General features: G+C 38.4%; 2 protein-coding genes across 2 annotated transcripts; one reads left to right on the top strand and one right to left on the bottom strand.

The window, feature by feature from the left end:
* Positions 1 to 18,028: 18,028 nt before the first annotated feature.
* LOC144998390 (uncharacterized) lies at positions 18,029 to 19,930 on the bottom strand. Its single transcript, XM_078958165.1, has 6 exons — positions 19,460 to 19,930; positions 19,214 to 19,356; positions 18,959 to 19,102; positions 18,696 to 18,881; positions 18,493 to 18,617; positions 18,029 to 18,402 (listed from the first exon to the last, which is right to left on the bottom strand). Exons 1-6 carry the CDS (start codon positions 19,662 to 19,664, stop codon positions 18,156 to 18,158), a joined length of 1,050 nt encoding a protein of 349 aa, XP_078814291.1. The 5' UTR covers positions 19,665 to 19,930; the 3' UTR covers positions 18,029 to 18,155.
* Positions 19,931 to 21,491: 1,561 nt separating this feature from the next.
* Positions 21,492 to 23,765, top strand: LOC144997680 (uncharacterized). The gene is made up of 4 exons (XM_078957555.1): positions 21,492 to 22,182; positions 22,271 to 22,423; positions 22,501 to 22,749; positions 22,817 to 23,765. The coding sequence occupies exons 3-4, from the start codon at positions 22,587 to 22,589 to the stop codon at positions 23,614 to 23,616; spliced, it is 963 nt and encodes a 320-aa protein (XP_078813681.1). The 5' UTR covers positions 21,492 to 22,182; positions 22,271 to 22,423; positions 22,501 to 22,586; the 3' UTR covers positions 23,617 to 23,765.
* The last annotated feature ends 204 nt before the right edge of the window (positions 23,766 to 23,969 follow it).

Raw genomic sequence — 23,969 nt, 5'->3', positions numbered from 1 at the left:
CAATGTTATTTTTGAGATAAATGATGGACCACAAAGATTTTTGCACAAACACCTGTTAGTATTCTAGTCAGACGAATCTTTACAGTACCTATGTATAAATAGTAATGTATGCTTAAAGTCCTGTAAGAGTTATAACCAGAGTCTCTTGGAGGGGGTGCGGGAATTTGTGTATAGATCTATACGGGGTTGACACCCTGCACCTTCGTTGTTCGCTACAGCTAGACCAGCTAGTCTAGGGTGACAAATGTCTTAAACTAAATTGACACCTGAAGAACGTCAGAACAGGAACTCTGTCATATTAATATGGTTATAACGACTCACTAAGAATATAACAGTTATCATTTAGAACTTTACACGAGTTACACCTTTCGATTATAAACAACTATTGTTTGGATATTGTAAACAAAGCTTTTAACACATAGGTCTTAGGGTTTGTAAGACTACTATTTAGCATATCATAAAATATAGGATTTTCTGGGGAAACGATTTTATGCGATTTCAAAAAACAATAAACTAAAACACACATGCAACTATACTTGACTTGAAACAAGACTCACAACCATTTAACAAGAAAATATGGATTTTTTGGTTTTCCAACTATCACAGATTTTTATACAAAATACTTATGAACTCACCAACGTATTTTATGCTTACGCTTTTCAAACGACTTGTATTCTCAGGAAATCAATAAACATGTTAATGGAGTGTGGATCCAAGATTATTTTGATGTAGTTTGGACATTATTCAATGTTGTCTCTTTTGTGTATTACAAGAGCATATACAAGATGTAAAACAATTTATGTTTGATGTATTAATGTATGATGTTTGGATTTGCTATGTTTCATTTATATGCAATTGTTATGATACTATACAATGACGTCACTGCCTCCGGACGTTTCCTTCGTTCTGGTCTGGGGGTGTGACAGATTGGTATCAGAGCATTGTTTATAGTGAACTAGTATATCTAGCCATACAAGATATACAACTATAAATACAATAGGACTAAAACACTCTGACCAAAAGAATACATACTTGCTAGGACCGTATCATAACAAGAACAAAACAAAAAGGTTAAACACTATAGTCAAACCTGGGTAGTTATGTAATCATATCTAGGATAAATATAGCATGATCAACTATACTTATGTGAGATATGACCAACATATGTTTGGGAGTGTTAATGGTGTTGCAAAAAGTCTAAAACTTCCCAACTTGTTATCCAAAACTATTAAGAGCCAAAACCCAAACAATTAACATACTATAGTAGTATTTTGGAACCTTCATACACATACTCTTCTTAACACATTTCTCACGTATCGTGCAGACACTATGGCTGGATTTCATCATCCTGGAGACCCCTATTTCCCCAACCAGGGGAATGACGGATGGTTAGAGCCAGAAGAAGACCCTAAGGAGGAGCCATAGGAAGACCCTGAGGAGGAGCCTAAGGAGGAGGAACCAGAAGAAGACCCTGAGGAAGAGCCTATGGAAGGACCGGCAGAACCGATAATCGACTCGAATGAGGAGGATGATGGTAGCGACACAGTTGACTCGGACGCGGAGTCCGAAGTTATCAATCCGCCCTATATGGCAAGGGTACCTCCATACAGGATGGGCCCCAATGGTCCTACACCACCATGGGCGCACGAGATTTGGAGATGGAGTCGTCAACAAGGAGTATGACCTCCATTTGGTATGAACCAGGACTACTACAACTTAAGTCACGATGGACCCGCAGACCGAACCCTGCCTGTGATGGTGAGGAGGACACGTGACATTGGCGAGCAGACCCGGGCAACCGCCAGCCAAATGGTTGCCATGAGGGTTGCGGTTGAGCGCACGGAGAGGATGGCGCAGTAGGTAGTCAGGGACTACCAAGCACGCCAGGAAGCTTTGGAAGCTCGTCTTCGGAACGCCGAGTGCCACCTGGCTAGACTTCAAGGAGCATCTACCTCGTCGTCAGTACCACCAGACCCGACTCGTCGCGGCTAGTACCGGCTCACTCACTACCATATCGATTTCCTTTTGTGCACTACCCTATGTATTATCAACTACATGAATAAGGGATTACACTAGTCATGGAGTCATTACTCTGTTAAATTTTATTTCACTACATGTATTGTATGCCTTAGGAAGGCAAAATTTTCATGTACTCAAGAAATTATTATCAATGAAAAACGGATATATATATATATATATATATATATATATATATATGTATATCTTTCATGATGTGTTACCTGTTATGTGCTCTATTACTATTATTACATGTTGATTTTATACATGCACTTGCTTGTATACATACAACCGAACCACCGATACTATTCTATAATTAAGAAATCGTGGAAAAAAAATACTTTGGATACTCATTGTCCTTCTAATCTATGACAGAAAGATGCCGAAGAGACCAATCTATAAGAATAACAACACAGCACCACCACCACCTAATACATCACCCGCACCCAAATGGGCCTAGATCTTACCTTCCCAAAAGTCATAATCCTTATAATGACCGACCTTCGAGTCACAGCCTCAGACTAGGAGTCAATTCAAAACAGAGCGTTACAATTAAATCATAAAAATGCAAATTTGACGACTTCAATGGCTCCATGCATGAGTTAAGACCCTTGCAAAGGTCTTAATGAGTAGAATGGGTTGTTAGGAGCATATGTGGCATGCAAAGGTATAAAGTTGCCAACTTTATGCCTTAGGACCCTTTAAACGTCTAAGATCTGAAGTTTGATTGAAAAGTCTTCATGCATTAAGGACTTAACGGAGTTCGATGCAAGACAGTTTGTACGTTGGGCGTAAAATGTTGTAAGTTGCGCGTATAGCTCATGGACCCAGTACGCTAAGCGTACTGAAAAGGTACGTCGGACATACGCTCTCAGAGAACCTTGGGCTTCTGATGGGATTCGGACCTTTGGGCCTAATTGTTTGGGCCTGGACTTGTTGGATTTGTGGGCCTGAATTTATTATTTGGGCCATTATTGGTGTGTTGGGCCTGTTGGCCTTATGGCCCAATATAGAGTTGGATTTTGATGTTAGGCCATTAGTGACGAAAAGGCCTTTGGTCCATTATGAAGGGACTTGGACTTAGGATTTTGGACCCATGTCTAGGTTGTGTCATAATCCTAATTAGGGTTATTTGTATATTGTTTAGTGTGAGATTTTAGACTGGTATTCGAGCAGCTATTGTGTTCAGCAGACTGAGGTGAGTCTTCTCACTATACCAATAGGTTGAAGGCACCAATGTCGGCCCATTACATGATATGAGATTTCATTAGTTATGAATGGTTTTTTTATTTGGCATGTTATGACTTACGTAAAGACAATAGGGGGAGCCCACGGCACTTGGTAAAGACCATGGGGTGTCCATGGCCCACGGGTGTAAGACCATGGGACATTCCGGATGAAGACCATGGAAGGAGTCCATGATAATCCCATATATATATATATATATATATATATATGTGTGTGTGTGTGTGTGTGTGTGTGTCTGTGTGTGTGTGTGTTGCATGGCATTATGTGGTTATATGTCTGTGTATTTTGGGAAACTCACTAAGCATTTTCTTACAGTTTGTTGGGTGTTTTAGGTACTTAGGGGTCTAAGGGAAAGGGTCCAGCTTGATGGCACAGCAGGCACTCTCCAGTATTTTGCATTCCTTTTTTAGATAATTTGATCTTATGGACATAAGTTTATGTAATGTGATTTTTGGGAAAATAAATATGATTGTCATTTCTGTATATTAAATGGAAAATTTTATCTAAATTTTTGGGTTGTTACACATGTTCCCTAACAAAATGCAAAAATGTTTCCACATGCTTGATTCTTTAGTATTGAAGTGGGTTAAAGGCTAAGTCAAAGATTTATATGCTCAATAATCATTTGAGAATGATATTACCAGTAACATATAATCACATAAGGTTACACCAATAACAAATATCACAAATTGAATAATTATAAGAATTTAATTCTTGATACATATTTTAATTGTTGAAATTTTAGGTGGAAATTAATATTTTATGAAAATAATAGTTTTCAATGTTATATAAGAATCATCATAAGCTATAATTTATAATGCCATGTACATCTTTTGTAACACTTGTTTTCCAGAATGGATCAACTAAAAACTTAATAAGATCAAATATGGGGTTTTGGAAAAAAGAACCATGTTCCACGACGTGTGGCATGGGTTGCCATGACGTGACAATATATGTAGAAGCGTGTTTTAATCATGTGTATCATGACATGACAAGCCTTTCTTTAACCTTCACAAAAGTGGCTTTACACACTCAAAACACATATATGGAGGCTAGGCTTTGGATGGGGTATCATCTCAGAGGGTGGAGTGTAACGTCCCAAAATACAAGGTAAAATTTTCATTTTTAAATCAATCAATTCATTCATTCATTACTTCCCAAAAGATGTTTAGAGTATTGAAATGTTTTCAAAATAACATCACACTACTAACAAAATCATAAATGTGAAATCTCCATTAAATGCCATGCAATCATGTTGGGTCTATCCACTTGGAACTAGAAGTACATGAAACATTTAAACATAAAATCATAAGCACAGAGTTAGTGAGTTCCCCAAAATACCACATAACATACATAACATGTGAATGTTGTGGTCCTCCCATAATTTTATAATCACTTGGTGATGTAGTCCTCCTGCAGTCTTCATTGCTATGGTTCTCCTATAATCTTCTGTACGATTTTCATGGTCCTCTCATGGTCTTTCATACAGGTACCATGGTCCTCCCATGGTCTTTTATACAGGTACCATGGTCCTCCCATGGCCTGTCATGCTAAAGTCACAAATATAGTGTAGCAACCTATATAGTATAATGACAAGACTCACCTCACATATATAGTTGATAGCTAACCATCTCACACAGTTAAGAAGTGGGTGCTACACACCACCTAATGAATCACACAAGGTAAACCCTTAATCTACCTTCTAAAACCAGCAATTTTGCTAAAAGTCAACGGTCAAACTCAAATCAAGTGACCACCACGTCGTGGCCAACCCATGGCTACATCATGGCCATCCAACTCAGTCGCAATAAAAAAGAAACACCATATCGTGTTAGGCATGCCACTACACTGTGGCAGTGTCCAGGTAAAATAGTCACGAAATTTTCCTTCGGTGCATTGTGACATCTATCCGGCCCACATTGTGGCTACCACACTTAGACTGCTTAATGGGTTGAGTCCTTGAAAAAAAATGCTCACATTTTCCAATAAGCTTCTTGGGGGCCTAAAGTTACGTAAAAATCCAAACTTTACCCATGCATATCCTACCTTAAACTAGGTCAAAATATAAGAAAAGTGACCTAAAACTCATGCATGTATACCAAAACTATACCAATTCCTAGATCCAGAAGATATCATGACCAAGGGACCAACGTGAGCCATAAAGTTGCAAACTTTATCTCTTTAATCATCCAAAACTTAACTATGGACCAAAACATACAAAATAAACTAGATCTATAAGGAAGACATTACCAAGATGAGAACTTGAGAACTCACAAATGGTCCAGAAGAAGCACACAAGGAGTAGCGATGGGTAGCTTGCTTAATATATGCACAAAAGTTCCTTCTTCTTCGTTCCAAGACCAAAAAATACCAAAATGAGTCAAGAACTTCAATGAAAGGCTAGGGTTTTGTAACAACCTGGAAAATACATTATCGACCGCCGTTAGTATTAACGATAAAACACGAAAATGTAATAAGGATAATCTTGTAACCACAATATTTTTCAATATATTCAATTTTTCATCCTTAATTACGTCAAACTTTAGACTCAAAAATAGGTGCGCAAAAAGTCACATCACCTTGAGAGCAGGTTAGCATTTTTAGATTATATAAGCTACCGCGATCCCAAAAATATAGGTTTCGCAAAAATCCGACTCAATATGGGTGAGATGACTTTTGTAGTAAAGAAATATCTACCGTATGTAAGAATTTACAATCACGTAAACCACAAGGAGAATGGTCGACTTTTGGAAATTAAAAGTCACTGAAAGTATAACTGTAGTACTAGTTAAAGTAGGAATTTTGAGACAAACAACGCCTAAAACAGAAATTTTATGAGAGAGTTATGATTTTTATAAAATCATAACGGTAATAAAAACTAGTCGAAAAACGAAAGTTAGAATCAGCCAAAACAACCAAAAAGAAAGTGGTAGGGAACGTCGAGACCTACACGGATATATAAGAGTCGTTGAAAGGGAGTTTGTATGTGTGAGTTATGGAATTTCAAAGTTTGATTTTTATCATCGCGCGCGCCCACGTACAGTGCGCCACACGCAATTTGACACTCGATCCACTTGGATACGGGGTGAAGTAGCACAAGGAGAGGACGACACTTGACAGCCCCCTGAGACTCACACGCAAATGTGTGGTGTGCAATGTAACAACTCGATTTGCATGTGTTTTACATTTTGACCCTTGGTATGAGAATTGTTTGTAAATTGGTGACAAATGACATTTAAATAAAAAGTAGGGGTTGCATGAGTACGTTGGGCGTACGTTTAGTATGTTGTACATACGTTGTCAGGGGTAAAATCCTAATTTTTAAGGTTTGGGCACTATTTAAACATCCTTAACTCTTTGAGATCCCTTCATTCATTAGCCTCCATCGCCATCTTCGTCCCAAGCAAATCCTAATTCCTTATTTGTGCCTTTTGAGCTTGAAAGTGTGCTTTGTGGTATTCTTAAAGGAAGGAGAAAGAGAGATAACCATCTCAGAAGAGTGAAGCACTTTGGATCCAGAAGCACATCATCAAGTAACAACCCAAAAATATAGTCCAAAAATTTCATTTTAAAATCATTAAAGAAGAACCCATAACTCATAAAGCAACATAATAAAATCACATGTCGTGTATCCCAAACATCATATCAAAATATTGTATCAAATTCATGTGTCAAAATATCAGAGTCCAAAATATCTCAGGATGAAAATGGTGGTGTGTGCCATACAGTCATCTCGAGCTCTTCCCCTTGCTACCTGAAGTACCTGAAACCAAAACCGAAAATTGTAAGCACGAAGCTTAATGAGCTCCCCCAAACTACCACATACCATATAAATAACATACAACTAGGAGATATAGGCCTCGCTCACTCTCATGGATATTCGGGCCCCGCCCACACTCTGATGTCTAAAAGATTTGGGCCTCGCCCACACTCCGCTGCTAACATGCATACAAGTATCACACAGATAACAAGTATATCTATCAAACAGTCACATAACTATACTTAAATTATGTTATGAGATACAGGCCCCGACCACACTCTACTGCTGATCATACACATAACATATACATGTCGGTCTTGGTGCCTTCGACCCGCTCTACTAGAGGAAAACTCACCTCTCAAACTGGATACTGAACTCGTGGGTGAGGAATCTCTGTTGGCTACTCCCACAACTTCCCGGCTATCACTATACAATAATACTTAGTCAAAAAATCTGACAATCCTACTTAGGGTAAAATAACCAATATGCCCCTGCTCAAAGTTAACTCCCAGTCGACTTAACTCGTTGAGTTACCTTCTAACTTGTCGAGTTCCTATGCCATTCATCCTCGCAATAAACCAAGCCAACCCGTCGAGTCCCTTCACAGACTCGTCGAGTTCTGCCTTGTGCAGGATCGGGACAAAACGACTCGACTCATCGAGTTGGTCTCTCAACTCATCGAGTTCCACAAGTCAGGACACACCGAGATCTCATCTCAAATTTATGAGTTCTTTCACAACTCGTCGAGTTCTTCCTATCATAGCATCGGGACAATTTCGAGCAACTCGTCGAGTACCTCCTTGAACTCGATGAGTTCCTCGATCTTCCCTACTTAAAATCCTTGACCAACTCTCTGAGTCGTCTCCTGGACTCACTGAGTTGGTCCAAAGTCATACAAGAAAGGAGTTACAATCCGAATCGCCAAGTTGGATATACAACTCGCCGAGTCCCGTCAAGCCCAAACTCGTTCCATCGATTCTAATTGATTCTAATGCCACAAACTCACAGATCTGAACTCTATAGGCCAACATAACACGTTAAGTTGCTAACTTTGCGTGCATTCATGGTGTTATGAAGCTAAAACACCAAAAGCAAGCTAAAATAGAGACCTGAGCCATGGAATATGGACATGGTTGAATAAAGGTGGCAACCTTGAGCTTCTAAAGCTCAAGAGAGCACAGATCTAAATTCCTAACTCCACCAAGAGCCAAAAACTCAGAAATGGCCAAAAGTGACAACAATCAAGCTTAAATGAATATTTAAGTGAAAAGGAACCAAGGTATAAGCTTTATACCTCTAACAAGTCTGAAATGTAACCCAAGCTCTAGATCGTCTACCTTCTCCTTGGATCTTCTAGTGTTTCCTCTCTCCTAGCTTCAAATCACAAAATGGCAAGAAAAATAGCTCAAGAACACACAAGGTTGATTAGGGTTTTGAAAGTAGGTTTGAAGGTGATAGAGGCTGCGTTAAGGTTGAATAAGGTGCTTAAATAGGGTGCAAGACCCCAAAATTAGGGTTTCACCCTGGCCGAGCTACTCGTCAAGCGGATAACTTAAACTCGGGCATAGTCTGCCCTCTACTCAACGAGTTAGGGCCACCAACTTGTCGAGTCCTCATTTCAAAATAAATAAATAAATTGTGTACCAGGAAAGCAAGCGTTACACATCATTTTGCACCACTTAGAGGTAAAAAGCTCTGATCTTGATGAAGTTTTGCTTAGATCTTTTTAGCCATGGATCTGTGTTTATGTTGGTCTCATAAGCTTGGTTTTTATAAGTATGGTTTACTTTAAATCATATGAGCTATCCTTTCATACGTTATGAAGAGTTTAGAGTCATAAAAATGAAATCTTGCTCCTTAGTTTCCCTCCATGCATGCTCGTTAATGGTTTAGAGCTTGTATTAAGTCAGGGTTTTGGTATTGGGCACTTAATAGCCATGCAAGATCATAAAGTTGGAAACTTTATGATTAAGGATGTCATTTGAGGACTAGATCTGGATTTTGGATGAAAGGGTTTAAGGAATTAAGCTCTTAACAGAAGGAAAGGCTGGTTGACAATTACATTGGGCGTACGTTATGGTACGTTGCGTGTATGTGCTCAACAACTTGTATTTTAGTCAAGACGCTGGTACATCGTGCGTACAAGTTGAGTATGATGGGCGTACCCATTTGAGTTGATTCGATTGACTTATTTGACTTTCAACTTTGACCATGATTTGACCAAGTTTGACCAAAGGGTATTTTGGGTATTTTGAGTTGTAGTTAAGATTGGTCACTACTTTATGTATAGGTAACTTGTAGAGCTGATAATCAGAGCAGTGTGATGTTCCGATATCTTTTCGGACTGAGAGGGAGTTTTCCTCACTATACGTGTGGGTCGAAGGCACCAATGTCGGTCCATTGGATTATATATATTGGTTTGTTGTGTGATGTTATGTTGTGAGTATGTGTTCACTATTTATGTGATTAAACTGGTAGATTTGTATGATTAAATGTATTGTTTGATATGCGTTAAACTAGTAGATCTGTAGGACTACTTGTATTTGTTGATTACTGATTGTTATGGTATATGTCGACATGCTATTGTTTGTTGGGTTGAGGGGGACCAGCTCATGTTGAAGGTCAAGATACCTAGGGCGGTCTGGATAGACAAAAGGCCTGCAAGGTAGTCCAATCAGGTCTAAGGCTCGGAGAGCGATCCAAATAGGCTAAAGGACTGGTGAGGTGGTTCAGTCATCCTGAAGGCTCTGAGAGTGGCCCAAATAGTTTGTAGGCCTGTGAGAGGGTCTAGTCATGATGAAGGCTCATGTATGCATGTTGTTGTTTGTATGGTTGTGTGTGTGGTACCTTCGGGGAACTCACTAAGCTTTGGGTTACATTTTAAGTTTTATATTTCATGCACTTCAAATTATCTGGGAAAAGCAAATGCATGATCGCGCACGTCCTTCTGATTTCTTTTTTTATCTATTATTGGATCTTAGGGTACTCTACTTATGATTATTACTTTTGGAACAATGCTTTGTAAACAGTTATGGTCTTTGGAATGGTTTTTTTTTTAAATGAAAATTTTACTCTGATTTTTGGGATGTTACAAGTACGCCAAAACTTTCTATAAAAAGCAGGCTTCAACAGTCTCATTTCCATACCTCTCAAACACTCTCCCTCACTTTCTCGATTTGTGTGTCACTACCCCCTAGCGATTCTCGAAGTTCGGATTTTCGGTTTCCACCGTACAACAACGGTATCATAACTCACAGGTAAGTTCATGACCCCATTTTCCAAACCTTTTCAAGGGGAATACATTTTAAAATGCAACTATTACATAGTTATTACTAATTGTATAAGATTGGTTAAATAATTATGCTTATAATATTATGATGATATTATGCTGGTAGATACTCTGCCCAACTTTTAAAGTTAATATTATGTTTAGTTGTTATATTGATTCATGCTGATAGAAAATTTGGTAGCTAGTTATTATGCTGGCCAGTTGCCAGGAAACTCTGATACTCTAATTGTTATTATAGTCACCATTTGGATAAGCTTAGTACCTAGTGGTTACTCTACCCAAATACTTGGCTATGCAAAACATATAATATATATATATATATATATATATATATATATATATATATATAAGTAACTCGCATAAATACAACAAGGAATCACAGCACGACCGACTAGGGGAGGCCCCCAGAACAAGAGTTAGATGAGACACGATTCATCAACATGTTGAAAGACTTTAAGCTAGCCCCCGGCCTATAATCGTTAAATCTTAAGTGAATGGGAAAGATATGTATATATCTATACAGGATTAACACTCCCACATGTGGTTGCTAGCTATAACCTGACGGCAAGTCAGAGAAGGCATAATTTTCTAAACACGTTTGCGACATTCGATGAAGCGTCGTGGTTTTTGGGGGAACGCTCAACAGTCATAGCTCGATTATAGGAACTCAGCATAACTTTGTTAAACTAAAACTATCTTATAATACTACTAGGAAACAACATAACAGAGTCTCGATAGTACACACAAACTCGAGGAAAGTGAGTTTAGGATAAACAACATAACTAAAACAACCACACGACATTTTATAATACTAGAACATGTGGACTCGCCAACATTATGTTGGCCTTTCAAAAACCACATGTATTCTAAGGAGAATGAACCCAGATGAAGAGAAAGGTAACTCCGGTGATGCAGCTCGAAGTCTATGTGCTTTACTATTGTACTTTGTTTTTGTGACCTATTTGTACCTTGAACAGCTTTGTAGTATATTTTATTTAATGAATAAAAAGTGATGTTTAATATATCACTGTATTATGCAATGTATGTATGTGGCCTGAAATCCAACATTCTAACGTCGCACGGCCTGGCGTTTCCGCTGTCGGCTGGGGTGTGATAGGTTTAGATTTATAAGTTTGGAGAGTGATGAAGCTCAAAGATGGAATAAATCTCAACCATCACTTCCCTTAAATAGGGGCCAACACCCAGAATTTATAGTTTCTCAAAAATACGTCGTCACACCGTGGTTAATACGTGACAACGTCATGGTGACCTTAATGATCGGCGCGCACCAAACAATATTGCCATGTCACGGTGATGCCTTCATCACACCATGGCCAACCATAAATCCCAAATAATGTACGAAAATGATCTAGGGTTTTACACCAAAATGGTCACGTTGTGGCAAAGGCCTTGCCACGTCGTGGCACTTTCACGGTTCTATGTTTTTAAACAATCGATGTCATGTCGTGGGGCCTTAGCCACCACGTTGTGGCCCACCCAAAAATCCTCAAAATTAATATTTTATAAATTAAACTTGGAAAAAGCATTACCTAGAAAAAATGGATGTTACAGCTTAAGAGATATCTGGACAAGTGAAAGTAAGATATTGCAAGGCTCCACAAAGACTCTGGAACAAAGTGGGGCCAACCACATGCTTACCGTCAAAGGAAAGTATGGGCTTAATGTTCGTATGTATATTGCATGGATTAAAGTCATCCATATCAGCCTTATTAATGATTTATTGGGAAAACATCACTTGTGACATGAATAGTCCACTAGTAGTCCACATGGAAACAATGCCTAAAAGATGAAGACCTTATGTTAGTCATGGGAAACTCAGAAGAAAGACAAGTAATAATTGTGGTGATTAAGAAGAGGAATCAATGAGCACATATCATTGTCATAAAGCAACAAATAAATGGTGCTAGGTCTACGATGAAAGGTGAACAGAAAACTATAAGAACGGCTGTTGTAAAAGCCGATATAGGTGATATAGGCATTAATCATCGATACCAAGCCCTAGGGGTTTGTTTGAGACCATAGAGAGCTTTTCTAAGACAACATACATGATCAGGATATTTGACGTGAACATAACATAGGGATTATTTCATGTAGACTTCCTCAATGAGGTCGCCATGCAAGAAACCTTTTCCGACAGCAAGTTGATGGATAAGCCAATTTCTAGAGACAACAATGTTCAGGACGGTGCAGATAGATGTCGTTTTGGATTTCGGGTTGAAAGTATCATTGAAGTCAAGACCAAGCGATTATGAAAAGTCTTGGTCAAAACGGTTGGCAGATAGAGTAAACATATCCTTATATTGCTTTAGTGAGGATCATATAGAGCCTAAGTAATAGACCTAGGAATAAGATATACATATACATAATATATATATATATATATATATATATATATATATATTATAGAGAGATTTAGAAATTTAAAGGGTTTAAGTTACTACTTCGTGATCAGGTGGTCATAGAGTGACCTCCCATGCAGACCGTAAAGATAGCGATCGTGGGAATGGAAGCTTCCTCGATGATGTCTAGTAAGGGGGTGAAGGTCTCGGGTTGGACCAACGAAAGGGGAAGGAGCACCTACATGGGTAGATGTGTTTTTGAACAGTCGATGTCATGTCGTGGGGCCTTAGCCACCACGTTGTGGCCCACCCAAAAATCCTCAAAATTAATATTTATTAAATTAAACTTAGAAAAAGCATTACCTAGAAAAAAATGTATGTTACAGCTTAAGAGATGTTTGGACAAGTGAAAGTAAGATATTGCAAGGCTTCAAAAAGACTCTTGAACAAAGTAGGGCCAACCACATGCTTATCGTCAAAGGAAAGTATGGGCTTAATGTCCGTATGTATGCTGAATGGATTAAGGTCAGCCATATCATCCTTCTTAATGATTTCTTGGGCAAAAGTGACTTGTAACATGAATAGTCCACTAGTAGTCCATATGGAAACAATGCCTAAAAGATAAAGAACTTAAGTTAGTCATGGGAAACTCAGAAGAACGACAAGTAATAAGTGTGGTGATTAAGAAGAGGAATCAATGAGCACATATCATTGTCATAATGCAACAAATAAATGGTGTTAGGTCTACGATGAAAGGTGAACAGAAAAATGTAAGAACGGCTGGTGCAAAAGCTGATATAGGTTATATAGGCATTAATCATCGATACCAAGCCCTAAGGGTTTGTTTGAGACCATAGAGAGCTTTTCTGAGACAACATACATGATCAGGATATTTGAGGTGAACACAACATAGGGATTGTTTCATGTAGACTTCCTCAATGAGGTCACCATGCAAGAAACCTTTTCTGACAGCAAGTTGATGGATAAGCAAATTTATAGAGACAACAATGTTGAGGACGGTGCAAATAGATGTCGTTTTGGCTTTCGGGCTGAAAGTATCATTGAAGTCAAGACCAAGCTATTATGAAAAGTCTTGGTCAAAACGGTTGGCAGATAGAGTAAACATATCCTTATCTTGCTTTAGTGAGGATCATATAGAGCCTAAGTAATAGACCTAGGAATAAGATATACATATACATAATATATATATATATATATATATATATATTATAGAGAGATTTAGAAATTTAAAGGGTTTAAGTTACCACTTCATGATCAGGTGGTCATAGAGTGACCTCCCATGGAGACCGTAAAGATAGCGATTGTGGGAATGGAAGCTTCCTCGATGATGTCTAGTAAGGGGGTGAGGGGCTTGGTTTGGACCAACGAAGGGGGGAAAAGCACCTACAAACGTAGATGTGTTTTTAAACAGTCGATGTCATGTCGTGGGGACTTAGCCACCATGTTGTGGCCCACCCAAAAATCCTCAAAATTAATATTCGATAAATTAAACTTGGAAAAAGCATTACCTAGAAAAAATGGATGTTACAGCTTAAGATATATTTGGACAAGTGAAAGAAAGATATTTCAAGGCTCCAAAAACACTCTTGAACAAAGTGGGCCAACCACATGCTTATCGTCAAAGGAAAGTATAGGCTTAATGTCCGTATGTATGTTGCATGGATTAAAGTCAGCCATATCAGCCTTATTAATGATTTCTTGGGCAAAAGTGACTTGTGACATGAATAGTCCACTAGTAGTCCATATGGAAACAATGCCTAAAAGATAAAGAACTTAAGTTAGTCATGGGAAACTCAGAAGAAAGACAAGTAATAATTGTGGTGATTAAGAAGAGGAATCAATGAGCACATATCATGGTCATAAAGCAACAAATAAATGGTGTTAGGTCTACGATGAAAGGTGAACAGAAAAATGTAAGAACGGCTGGTGCAAAAGCTGATATAGGTTATATAGGCATTAATCATCGATACCAAGCCCTAGGGGTTTGTTTGAGACCATAGAGAGCTTTTCTGAGACAACATAAATGATCAGGATATTTGAGGTGAACATTACATAGGGATTGTTTCATGTAGACTTCCTCAATGAGGTCACCATGCAAGAAACCTTTTCTGACAGCAAGTTGATGGATAAGCAAATTTATAGAGACAACAATGTTGAGGACGGTGCAGATAGATGTCGTTTTGGCTTTCGGGCTGAAAGTATCATTGAAGTCAAGACCAAGCTATTATGAAAAGTCTTGGTCAAAACGGTTGGCAGATAGAGTAAACATATCCTTATCTTGCTTTAGTGAGGATCATATAGAGCCTAAGTAATAGACCTAGGAATAAGATATACATATACATAATATATATATATATATATATATATATATATATATATATATTATAGAGAGATTTAGAAATTTAAAGGGTTTAAGTTACCACTTCATGATCAGGTGGTCATAGAGTGACCTCCCATGGAGACCGTAAAGATAGCGATTGTGGGAATGGAAGCTTCCTCGATGATGTCTAGTAAGGGGGTGAGGGGCTTGGTTTGGACCAACGAAGGGGGGAAAAGCACCTACAAACGTAGATGTGTTTTTAAACAGTCGATGTCATGTCGTGGGGACTTAGCCACCATGTTGTGGCCCACCCAAAAATCCTCAAAATTAATATTCGATAAATTAAACTTGGAAAAAGCATTACCTAGAAAAAATGGATGTTACAGCTTAAGATATATTTGGACAAGTGAAAGAAAGATATTTCAAGGCTCCAAAAAGACTCTTGAACAAAGTGGGCCAACCACATGCTTATCGTCAAAGGAAAGTATAGGCTTAATGTCTGTATGTATGTTGCATGGATTAAAGTCAGCCATATCAGCCTTATTAATGATTTCTTGGGCAAAAGTGACTTGTGACATGAATAGTCCACTAGTAGTCCATATGGAAACAATGCCTAAAAGATAAAGAACTTAAGTTAGTCATGGGAAACTCAGAAGAAAGACAAGTAATAATTGTGGTGATTAAGAAAAGGAATCAATGAGCACATATCATTGTCATAAAGCAACAAATAAATGGTGTTAGGTCTACGATGAAAGGTGAACAGAAAACTGTAAGAACGGCTGTTGCAAAAGCCGATATAGGTGATATAAGCATTAATCATCGATACCAAGCCCTAGGGGTTTGTTTGAGACCATAGAGAGCTTTTCTGAGACAACATAAATGATCAGGATATTTGAGGTGAACATTACATAGGGATTGTTTCATGTAGACTTCCTCAATGAGGTCACCATGCAAGAAACCTTTTCTGACAGCAAGTTGATGGATAAGCAAATTTATAGAGACAATAATGTTGAGGACGGTGCAGATAGATGTCGTTTTGGCTTTCGGGCTGAAAGTATCATTGAAGTCAAGACCAAGCTATTTTGAAAAGTCTTGGTCAAAACGGTTGGCAGATAGAGTAAACATATCCTTATCTTGCTTTAGTGAGGATCATATAGAGCCTAAGTAATAGACCTAGGAATAAGATATACATACATATATATATATATATATATATATATATATATATATATATATAATAGAGAGATTTTGAAATTTAAAGGGTTTGAGTTACCAGTTCGTGATCAGGTGGTCATAGAGTGACCTCCCATAGAGACCATAAAGATAGCGATTGTGGGAATGGAAGCTTCCTCGATGATGTCTAGTAAGGGGTGAGGGGCTCAGTTTGGACCAACGAAGGGGGAAGGAGCACCTACATGGGTAGATGTAGAAGATGAGCTCATGAGAGATGAGTTACATAAGCGCAGAATGATGGAGGGTGTTGTTGATTCATCAATAAATGAATCATAAAAAGAGGGATCAGGAGACGTGTGAAATTGAGGAAAGGGAAAGTGTTTCTTATAAAAAAATATCATGTCTTGATATAATAACATTTTGTGTGTTAAGGTCAAGACAATGAGAGACACGATGATATTGAGAGGGGACAAGATAGACACATGCATAAGATTGTGGCTTAAGTTTGTGAAGAGTGGTTGAAATAGTGTTGGAAGAAGACCCGAAGATGATGATAGGTGGGAATAATACCAAAGAGGATCTCGAATTGGGTTTTAAAGGATAAGATGGTGGTGTGAAAAAAAATTCAAGGTGTGAATTGTTGTAAGAAGAGCTTCCACCCAAAACTTCAGAGGGAGAGAGGCTTTAAACAAGAAGGTGCTTATGATATTATTTATTGTGTGTATGGTACCTTCAACTTTCTCATTTTGTTATATGACGTGTATGGACAAGAAAAACAAACTTTTATATAGTGTTGTTGAAAGAAAGTGAGTAAAGGTTGATTGTTGAACTCTTAGTCATTATCATATTGGAAAAGTTGAATATCTACTTTAAATTGGTTGAAAACTTAGGCACGGAAATTATGGAAAACGTGAAACACATCAGATTTGACATGTAAGGGAAAATAACCCACAAAAAAATGAATAATAATCTAAAAAAGAACATAATATTTATGACCACTTAGACTAGTAACATGAGAAGTCCATGTGTCTGAATAGACTACTTTAAAAACACTAGATGTTTTAGTAGTTAACCTAAACGACGTTTTAGTAGTTGACCTAAACGACTGTGTTTTCCAACTAATAAAAACGACATGAATGTAAAAAAAATGAAGGACAGAGGAGCCAAGATAACCAAGTCGTCAATGTCAAGTAGGAAGAGACACATCAGCCAGGGCAGTGACATGGAAAGAAGCACGCATTAGATGGGAAGTAGATGGGAGAACTGGATGTAGGACATCAATACTGTCACAACGCTACAAAATTGTACATGTTTCAAGATCCCTAGCAAAAAAAATAGAATGATCAAATTCAATGAAAACGGAATTATCAAACCTACGAACCGACACTAAAATTCTGACCATTTTATTGGAAACGATGACATTTCTAAGAAGAAATCGGTTGTTTGAGTGGAGAAAAAAGTCAGGGACAACAAAGCTAACTAGTAGTAAAGCACCATTTCCAACCACAATGGATTTGAAGTTATTACATTTTGCTAATGAAAGCATGTTATCTTGATTGAAAGTCATGTGAGAGTTTGCACCTAAATCCATGTAATAGTTATTTTGATGCAAGTTGGCCCGACTGTTGTAGTAGCATATCAGGCTGATGGTGAGGCTTGGTTGAAGTGGAAAAACATCCACAGTTGTTCCATATAATGATTCATATTTTCAATGAAAAGTAGATAAAGTTGTGTCTCCAGACAATTTGAATAAAAAATGGACCAAAAGGACTGCCAAAGAAAAAAAAAAGGAAAATGATACAGAACGAGGGTCACTCTTGTGAAAGAACAAGAACCTGTGGTTGTTTAGAAAGAAACCTCATATCATTTATTTATGTCCACAACAATCACAAACTTAATCATTCATGTTCTAACAACCAATAACAATATATGGCAACTCCAAAAACTAAAAATCAAAATATAAAAAGTCTAAATAGAGTAGTTAGAGATCAACTTGTCGACATGAATGATGATGTCATCTATCAATGGTCGAACAGTGGGTTGAGGCTGTAGCATCCACGATACAAACTGATGAAGAGCATCCGGGTATGGTGGTTTTGGAATTCCCCCTCCTCCTCCTGTTACACTTGGCCACTTTATCTGTCCATTCATAATAGCCAATTGCAAGCTCCCTCCCGATTCCCCTAACGCATACTCAAATGGAGACACGCCATACCTGTTTTAAACATATCATCCATTTATCTTTATACAGACAGACAACACTTTATACAGACAACACTTTATACAGACAGACAACACGACTTACATTATGGCAAACAAAGTGCAACCGAGTGACCATATATCAGTTCGTTCATCGATGTCTGTTTGACTTGGGCAATCCCATAGCTCTGGAGCTCGAAAGGGAGCTGAAACATGCTCTGATGCCCATTCCTAAACATTATTCAAACAATCTTATAATTATCCATTGGCATTGGATGGATGGAGGTAAGACTGTCTACATCTACCTACCTGCAACTGCAGTGCCTCTGAGCGGGACCGGATTTGCCTTTTCGCAGGACGCGCGCTTCCAAAATCCATCAGTACGGCGAGAGGTGGTTGACCTTTACGATGTGTTAAAAGGACATTTCCCGGTTTCACATCGTTATGCGCGTATGGCGGGTCAAGAGAATGCAAATGCTTCAGTCCTGCGCACAACTGCAACCCAAATCCTACAATTAGACCCTGACAAGACAGAACAGAACAGAACAGGTTGTACTGTGTTTGCTGGTTACCTGTCGGAATATATGAAGAACATCAGATGTGGAAAAAAACTGTTTTTTAGATTTCATTGTTGTTGAATTGTCCAACAAAGTCCCATCCAGATGAACTGGAAACAACAGGTATGCTTCATGTGTCCAAGGTTGTTCAGGTGTGGCCTAAAAAACAAAACAGAATCATGTTAACAAATTGTTTTTCATAAAGTGAATGAAAAAGGTCGATGATTTTATATGTTCGCAGATCTGATTGTGTATAGAAATAAGCTCTACCTTTACTGGAATAATGGCATGATCCAACAATGGCAGCAGATTTGGGTGGCTAAACAAGGCGGATACACGGATCTCTTCCTTCACCAGCTCCAGCTGATCGTTATTCTGAATCAAAACTTTCTTCATCGCATACGTTCCATCCTCTGGAGATGAAATTAATTCGTAACTATAACGAAATCAACGAATGCAATGCGGATACTTTAAAACCCTAGAAATGGAATCTCAGATTGTGGGATTTGTATTTACCGGCGATGTGAGAGGGGTCTTTGAACTTCTTAGAGACGCCACCGCCGGAAGCGTCGGTGAAGGCCTCCCTAACAAGGAATACGTAGGCAAAACCACCCTCGCCGAGCTGGCGGACGATCTTGAAGCGGTTGTCGTTGATCCAAACATCAGCGCCTCCGTTAACGGCGTCGTATAGGGCGTTTAATCCTGAAAAAGAACACCCCATTTCCTGGCTCAGTTAATTGGTAAATGGCGATGCTCTCCCGTAAAGAGCAAAACCCTCTCCCTCTGTCTGTACTCCACGAAAAGATTGCCGGAAGGAATGAATCTTCGATATTAAGGAGTTCGTGGGTTTCTGTGTGTTGACATAAGAACAGATCATGGGATATCTGGAGCTGATTGTAAATCGAGTAGAATTCACACAATCATGGCGATTGATCAATTCTTGTTGAATGGGAAGGGTTAACTATAGGTGAAAAACTAAAAAAAATTGATGTGAAAAACTAATAAGGGTAAATTACACCGTTGGTCCCTCGTGCACATGCCAGAAAGTATGTTTAGTCCCTATTTCCAAAATTTAACTCGTGCAGTCCCTCGTTGTTATTTATCTTGCATGGTTAGTCCCTATGCACGTTAACTGTTAACTCCTTCCGTTTAAGCCACCCACGTGCCTTGCACGCAGGGGCATTTTCGTCTTTTCAGGGTTTGTATACATGAACCAGTATGGCGCGACTTCGATAACCGATCATTTCTGATTTCATCCTCCGTCGACCCTTAGCATTGCACGAGAAAACCCTAGTTTTCTACGATGGTGAACTGGAGGATTAGGCAAGAATGGGAGGAATACGATCTCCAAAGCTCATACGGTAAAATTTTCTACATTTTCAGTTGATCATCCATTATACGTTCCTAAAACGTAATTTTTTTTTGGGTTCGCAGCTGACAATCCATGTATGTTCTCGATACGATTGAACTATGGTGGAGTTTTTACGAAGTTTCCAGGCCGCAAATACATAAAGGGGAAGATGAAATATATTGATGGCATTGATAGTGACTTGTTCTCGGTGCATGATATGGACGAGATAATGGAATTGCTTGGTTGTGTGGAACCAGGTAAAAGTATTTATTATCATTTCCAACGACCAACCTGGGATTTAGATTTTGGGTTATATGCTTTGGGTTGTGACGAAGATATAAACCACTTTAGGTCATACGTGTATGAACACAAGGTGATAGAAGTGTATACAGAGTTTTGGGAAACCAAGCTCCATACGTATCAAATGTCCCCAAACCCTGCAAAGATAAAGATACACGAAATTCCTGAGTCCCTTTGTCGTAAAAGCTTGTTATTGACATGGTCAAATTCAGGGGATTGTCCTAGTGAAGAAGCCCCTGTTTTTGAGAATGTAGAAACTATGGACGAACCCCCTAGTACATTACTTGAAACAACCTTGGAACAACCCCTTGTTACATTGAGTGAAACAGTTGAGTCAACCCCTGCCTATATACCAAGAATTGAAAGCCCTTTGACTGAACCAATGATAGGAAGCACATGTCCTAATGTTGATGGTTGGGATGATACATTTGAATGGTGTGGGACTCCTATGGAACAAGATGAACCAAATAGTGAAAAAGCAGGTGAAGACAGTCAAGCTAGTAAAGACAGTCATGATAGTGATGACACTGAAGATAGTGAATACAGTCAAGATAGCGATTACATAGTTGATGAAGATAATTTGTTAGATGATCCAGAGGTTGATATGAAGAACTTTCACCTCAACATTGACAAAGAGGTGGAGTGAGTTGGAAGTTTTCCTGATGATCGAGATGAAGCAGTAGAAGGTGATGAAGAATTAGAGGTTATAAACACTGAAGAATTTGTATCTGCATCTTCATCAGATGAGGGTGAAGCTAGTAAAAAAAGGAAGAAGATAAGAGATTTACGAAGAGCACATAAGAATGAAGCAGCTGCTATCAAAGATCCATTTTACATCCACCAGACTTTTAGCACAGCCAAGGAAGTTACGCAACAAATTTATCTTCATTCCATACAGAGTAGAAGGGAGTTAGACTTCGTCAAGAATGACAAAAATAGGATTAGAGTGGTTTGCAAAGGGACAATACCAAACCTTGGGATATTAGAAACAGGTGGGACTAGCAAAAGTAATGACAAAGTGGGACCAAGTCAAAAGAAAAAGAAAGTGAAAGATGGTTCTGTTCATAAATGCCCATGGGTCCTACTAGTGAGTAAGTGGAAAAAAGACATTAACTGGACTGTTAAGACCTATGAAAAGCAACATACGTGCCTTCAAACAAGGAAAATTAGGGCATGTAACTACAAGTTTCTCTCTGAACAGATTGTTGACACAGTGGAGGCAAACCCAGAAATACCACTTAGAGCATTACGTGAGATGCTTGAGAAGAAATACCAACTTGGATTGTCAGACATGAAAGTTCATAGGGCGAAAACGAAAGCCCTGGAATCAATTAGGGGAGATTTTGCTGCTCAGTACTCATGTCTAAGAGACTACTTACAGGAGGTGTAGAGTAGAAATCCAAACACCACAGTCAAACTTCAAGTGCAAAGTGAACCATGTTATGCATCTGAGACCAGGGTATTTGAACGAGTATACATTTGTCTTGGTCCACTGAAAAGTGGATTTGCAGCAGGGAAAAGAGATTTACTAGGGCTTGATGGTGCATTCATGAAGGGTCCATACCATGGTATGATCCTGACAGCAGTGGTATGTGCATAATCATATTTTAGTATTTGATTAATGTTTGACCATAGTTAATTGTTTGCTTATTACTGTGTTTGACATGATAATTCAGGGTTTAGATGGGAACAATTGCACATACCCTTTGGCATATGCAGTTGTTGAAGCAGAGAACTTTAATTCATGGACCTGGTTTTTAACTAACTTAGGAGATGATCTTGGTTTGTATGCAAACTCCAACTTCACTTTCATATCAGATAGACAGAAGGTAAATAAATTTCTCCATTCATTTTCACATGCATGTTTTACAATTCAATAAGCAACCTCACTCTTTTGATGATTTAGGGGTTATTGCCTGCACTTGAGAAACTTTTCCCAGCAGCAGAGCATAGATATTGCCTAAGGCATCTTCATGAGAACATGAAACGTAAATGGAGGGCAAGGAATTCAAGGATTGTCTTTGGAAATGTGCAACATGTACCACCATACCACAATTCAACAGTGCCATGGAAGAATTAAAGAAACTTAACAGTGAAGCATATGACTGGCTTAATTCTATTCCACCTAAGCACTGGTCCAGATCCCACTTCTCAGGTATATAATATTATGTTTATAAGTGTATAATTTTTAAAAATAATCTAATACAGTTGTGTTTTATTAGGGAGGGCACATTGTGATGCTGTGTTGAATAATATGTGTGAGAGTTTGAATAGCAAGATAGTGAAGGGTCGTGATAAGCCAATTATCAGTTGCTTGGAGTTTATTAGGGAGTATATCATGAGGAAAATTGTCATGGTTCAAAAAGAAATTGATAAAGCTAATGGCCCATTAACTCCTACAGCCACTAAGACCCTTGAAAAAATTAAAGAAAGGGCATCACAGTGTAGGGCAGTGTTCTGTGGCAATGGGAAGTACCAGGTTACAAGTGAAGGTACTAATCAGTATGTGGTTAATATGGACCAACAAACTTGTTCATGTAATAGGTGGGAACTGACAGGCATACCCTGCAAACATAGTATAGCAGCTATATGGGATATGAGGCTCAACAATGAAAATGTTGGAATACCTGAGACATGGGTACACCCAACTTATTGGCTCAAGACATGGAAAGAAATGTATGTCTTCAAAGTTGAACCTATTAATGGGAGGTTATTGTGGGAAAAAAGCACATGTCCTACCAAGTTGATACCACCAAAGTATCGTGTCCCTATTGGCAGACCAAAAAAAAAGAGAAGAAGATCTGCAACAGAAGATGATGGAGTGTCCACAAAATGGAAATCTGTAACATGCACAAAATGTGGAAATGTGGGCCATAATGGAAGGACCTGCAAGGGACAATCACATACTGGGAATGGAACAGGAGAAGGTGCAGCAGGGAATACAACAGGAGAAGGTGCAGCAGGTAGCAGTGGTGGTGTACAAAATGGAGTTGGGAACAAAGGAAAAAGCCCCATGCTTTGAGAATTTGTAGTGTTGTATTTTGATACTTTGTTGTTATGTGTTGTATTTTGATACTTTGTTGCTGTGTAGGATAACTGTTTGTATGCCACAAGACTATGTTGTTATTTTGGATGTCCCTTTATGTTAATGGTCAATGGTTATCTTGGATATTTTAGAGTTTTTGTCCTTTTTAATTGTTATATTGGATGCTAGTATTGAATGGTATATTGCATATGTTGCCATTACAATATACACATACCAACTGATAACATTGAATGGTATATTGCATAGTATTGAATGGTATATTGCATATGTTGCATATGCTAGTATTGAATGGTATATTGCATATGGTATATTGAATGGTTTAATTGTTT

Source organism: Lactuca saligna, chromosome 5 (genome assembly GCF_052625555.1).
Source record: "Lactuca saligna cultivar CGN05327 chromosome 5, ASM5262555v1, whole genome shotgun sequence".
Taxonomy (NCBI): Eukaryota; Viridiplantae; Streptophyta; class Magnoliopsida; order Asterales; family Asteraceae; genus Lactuca; species Lactuca saligna.
The sequence above is the reverse complement of the archived record's forward strand: the minus strand, read 5'-3'. Positions and strand labels throughout refer to the sequence as shown.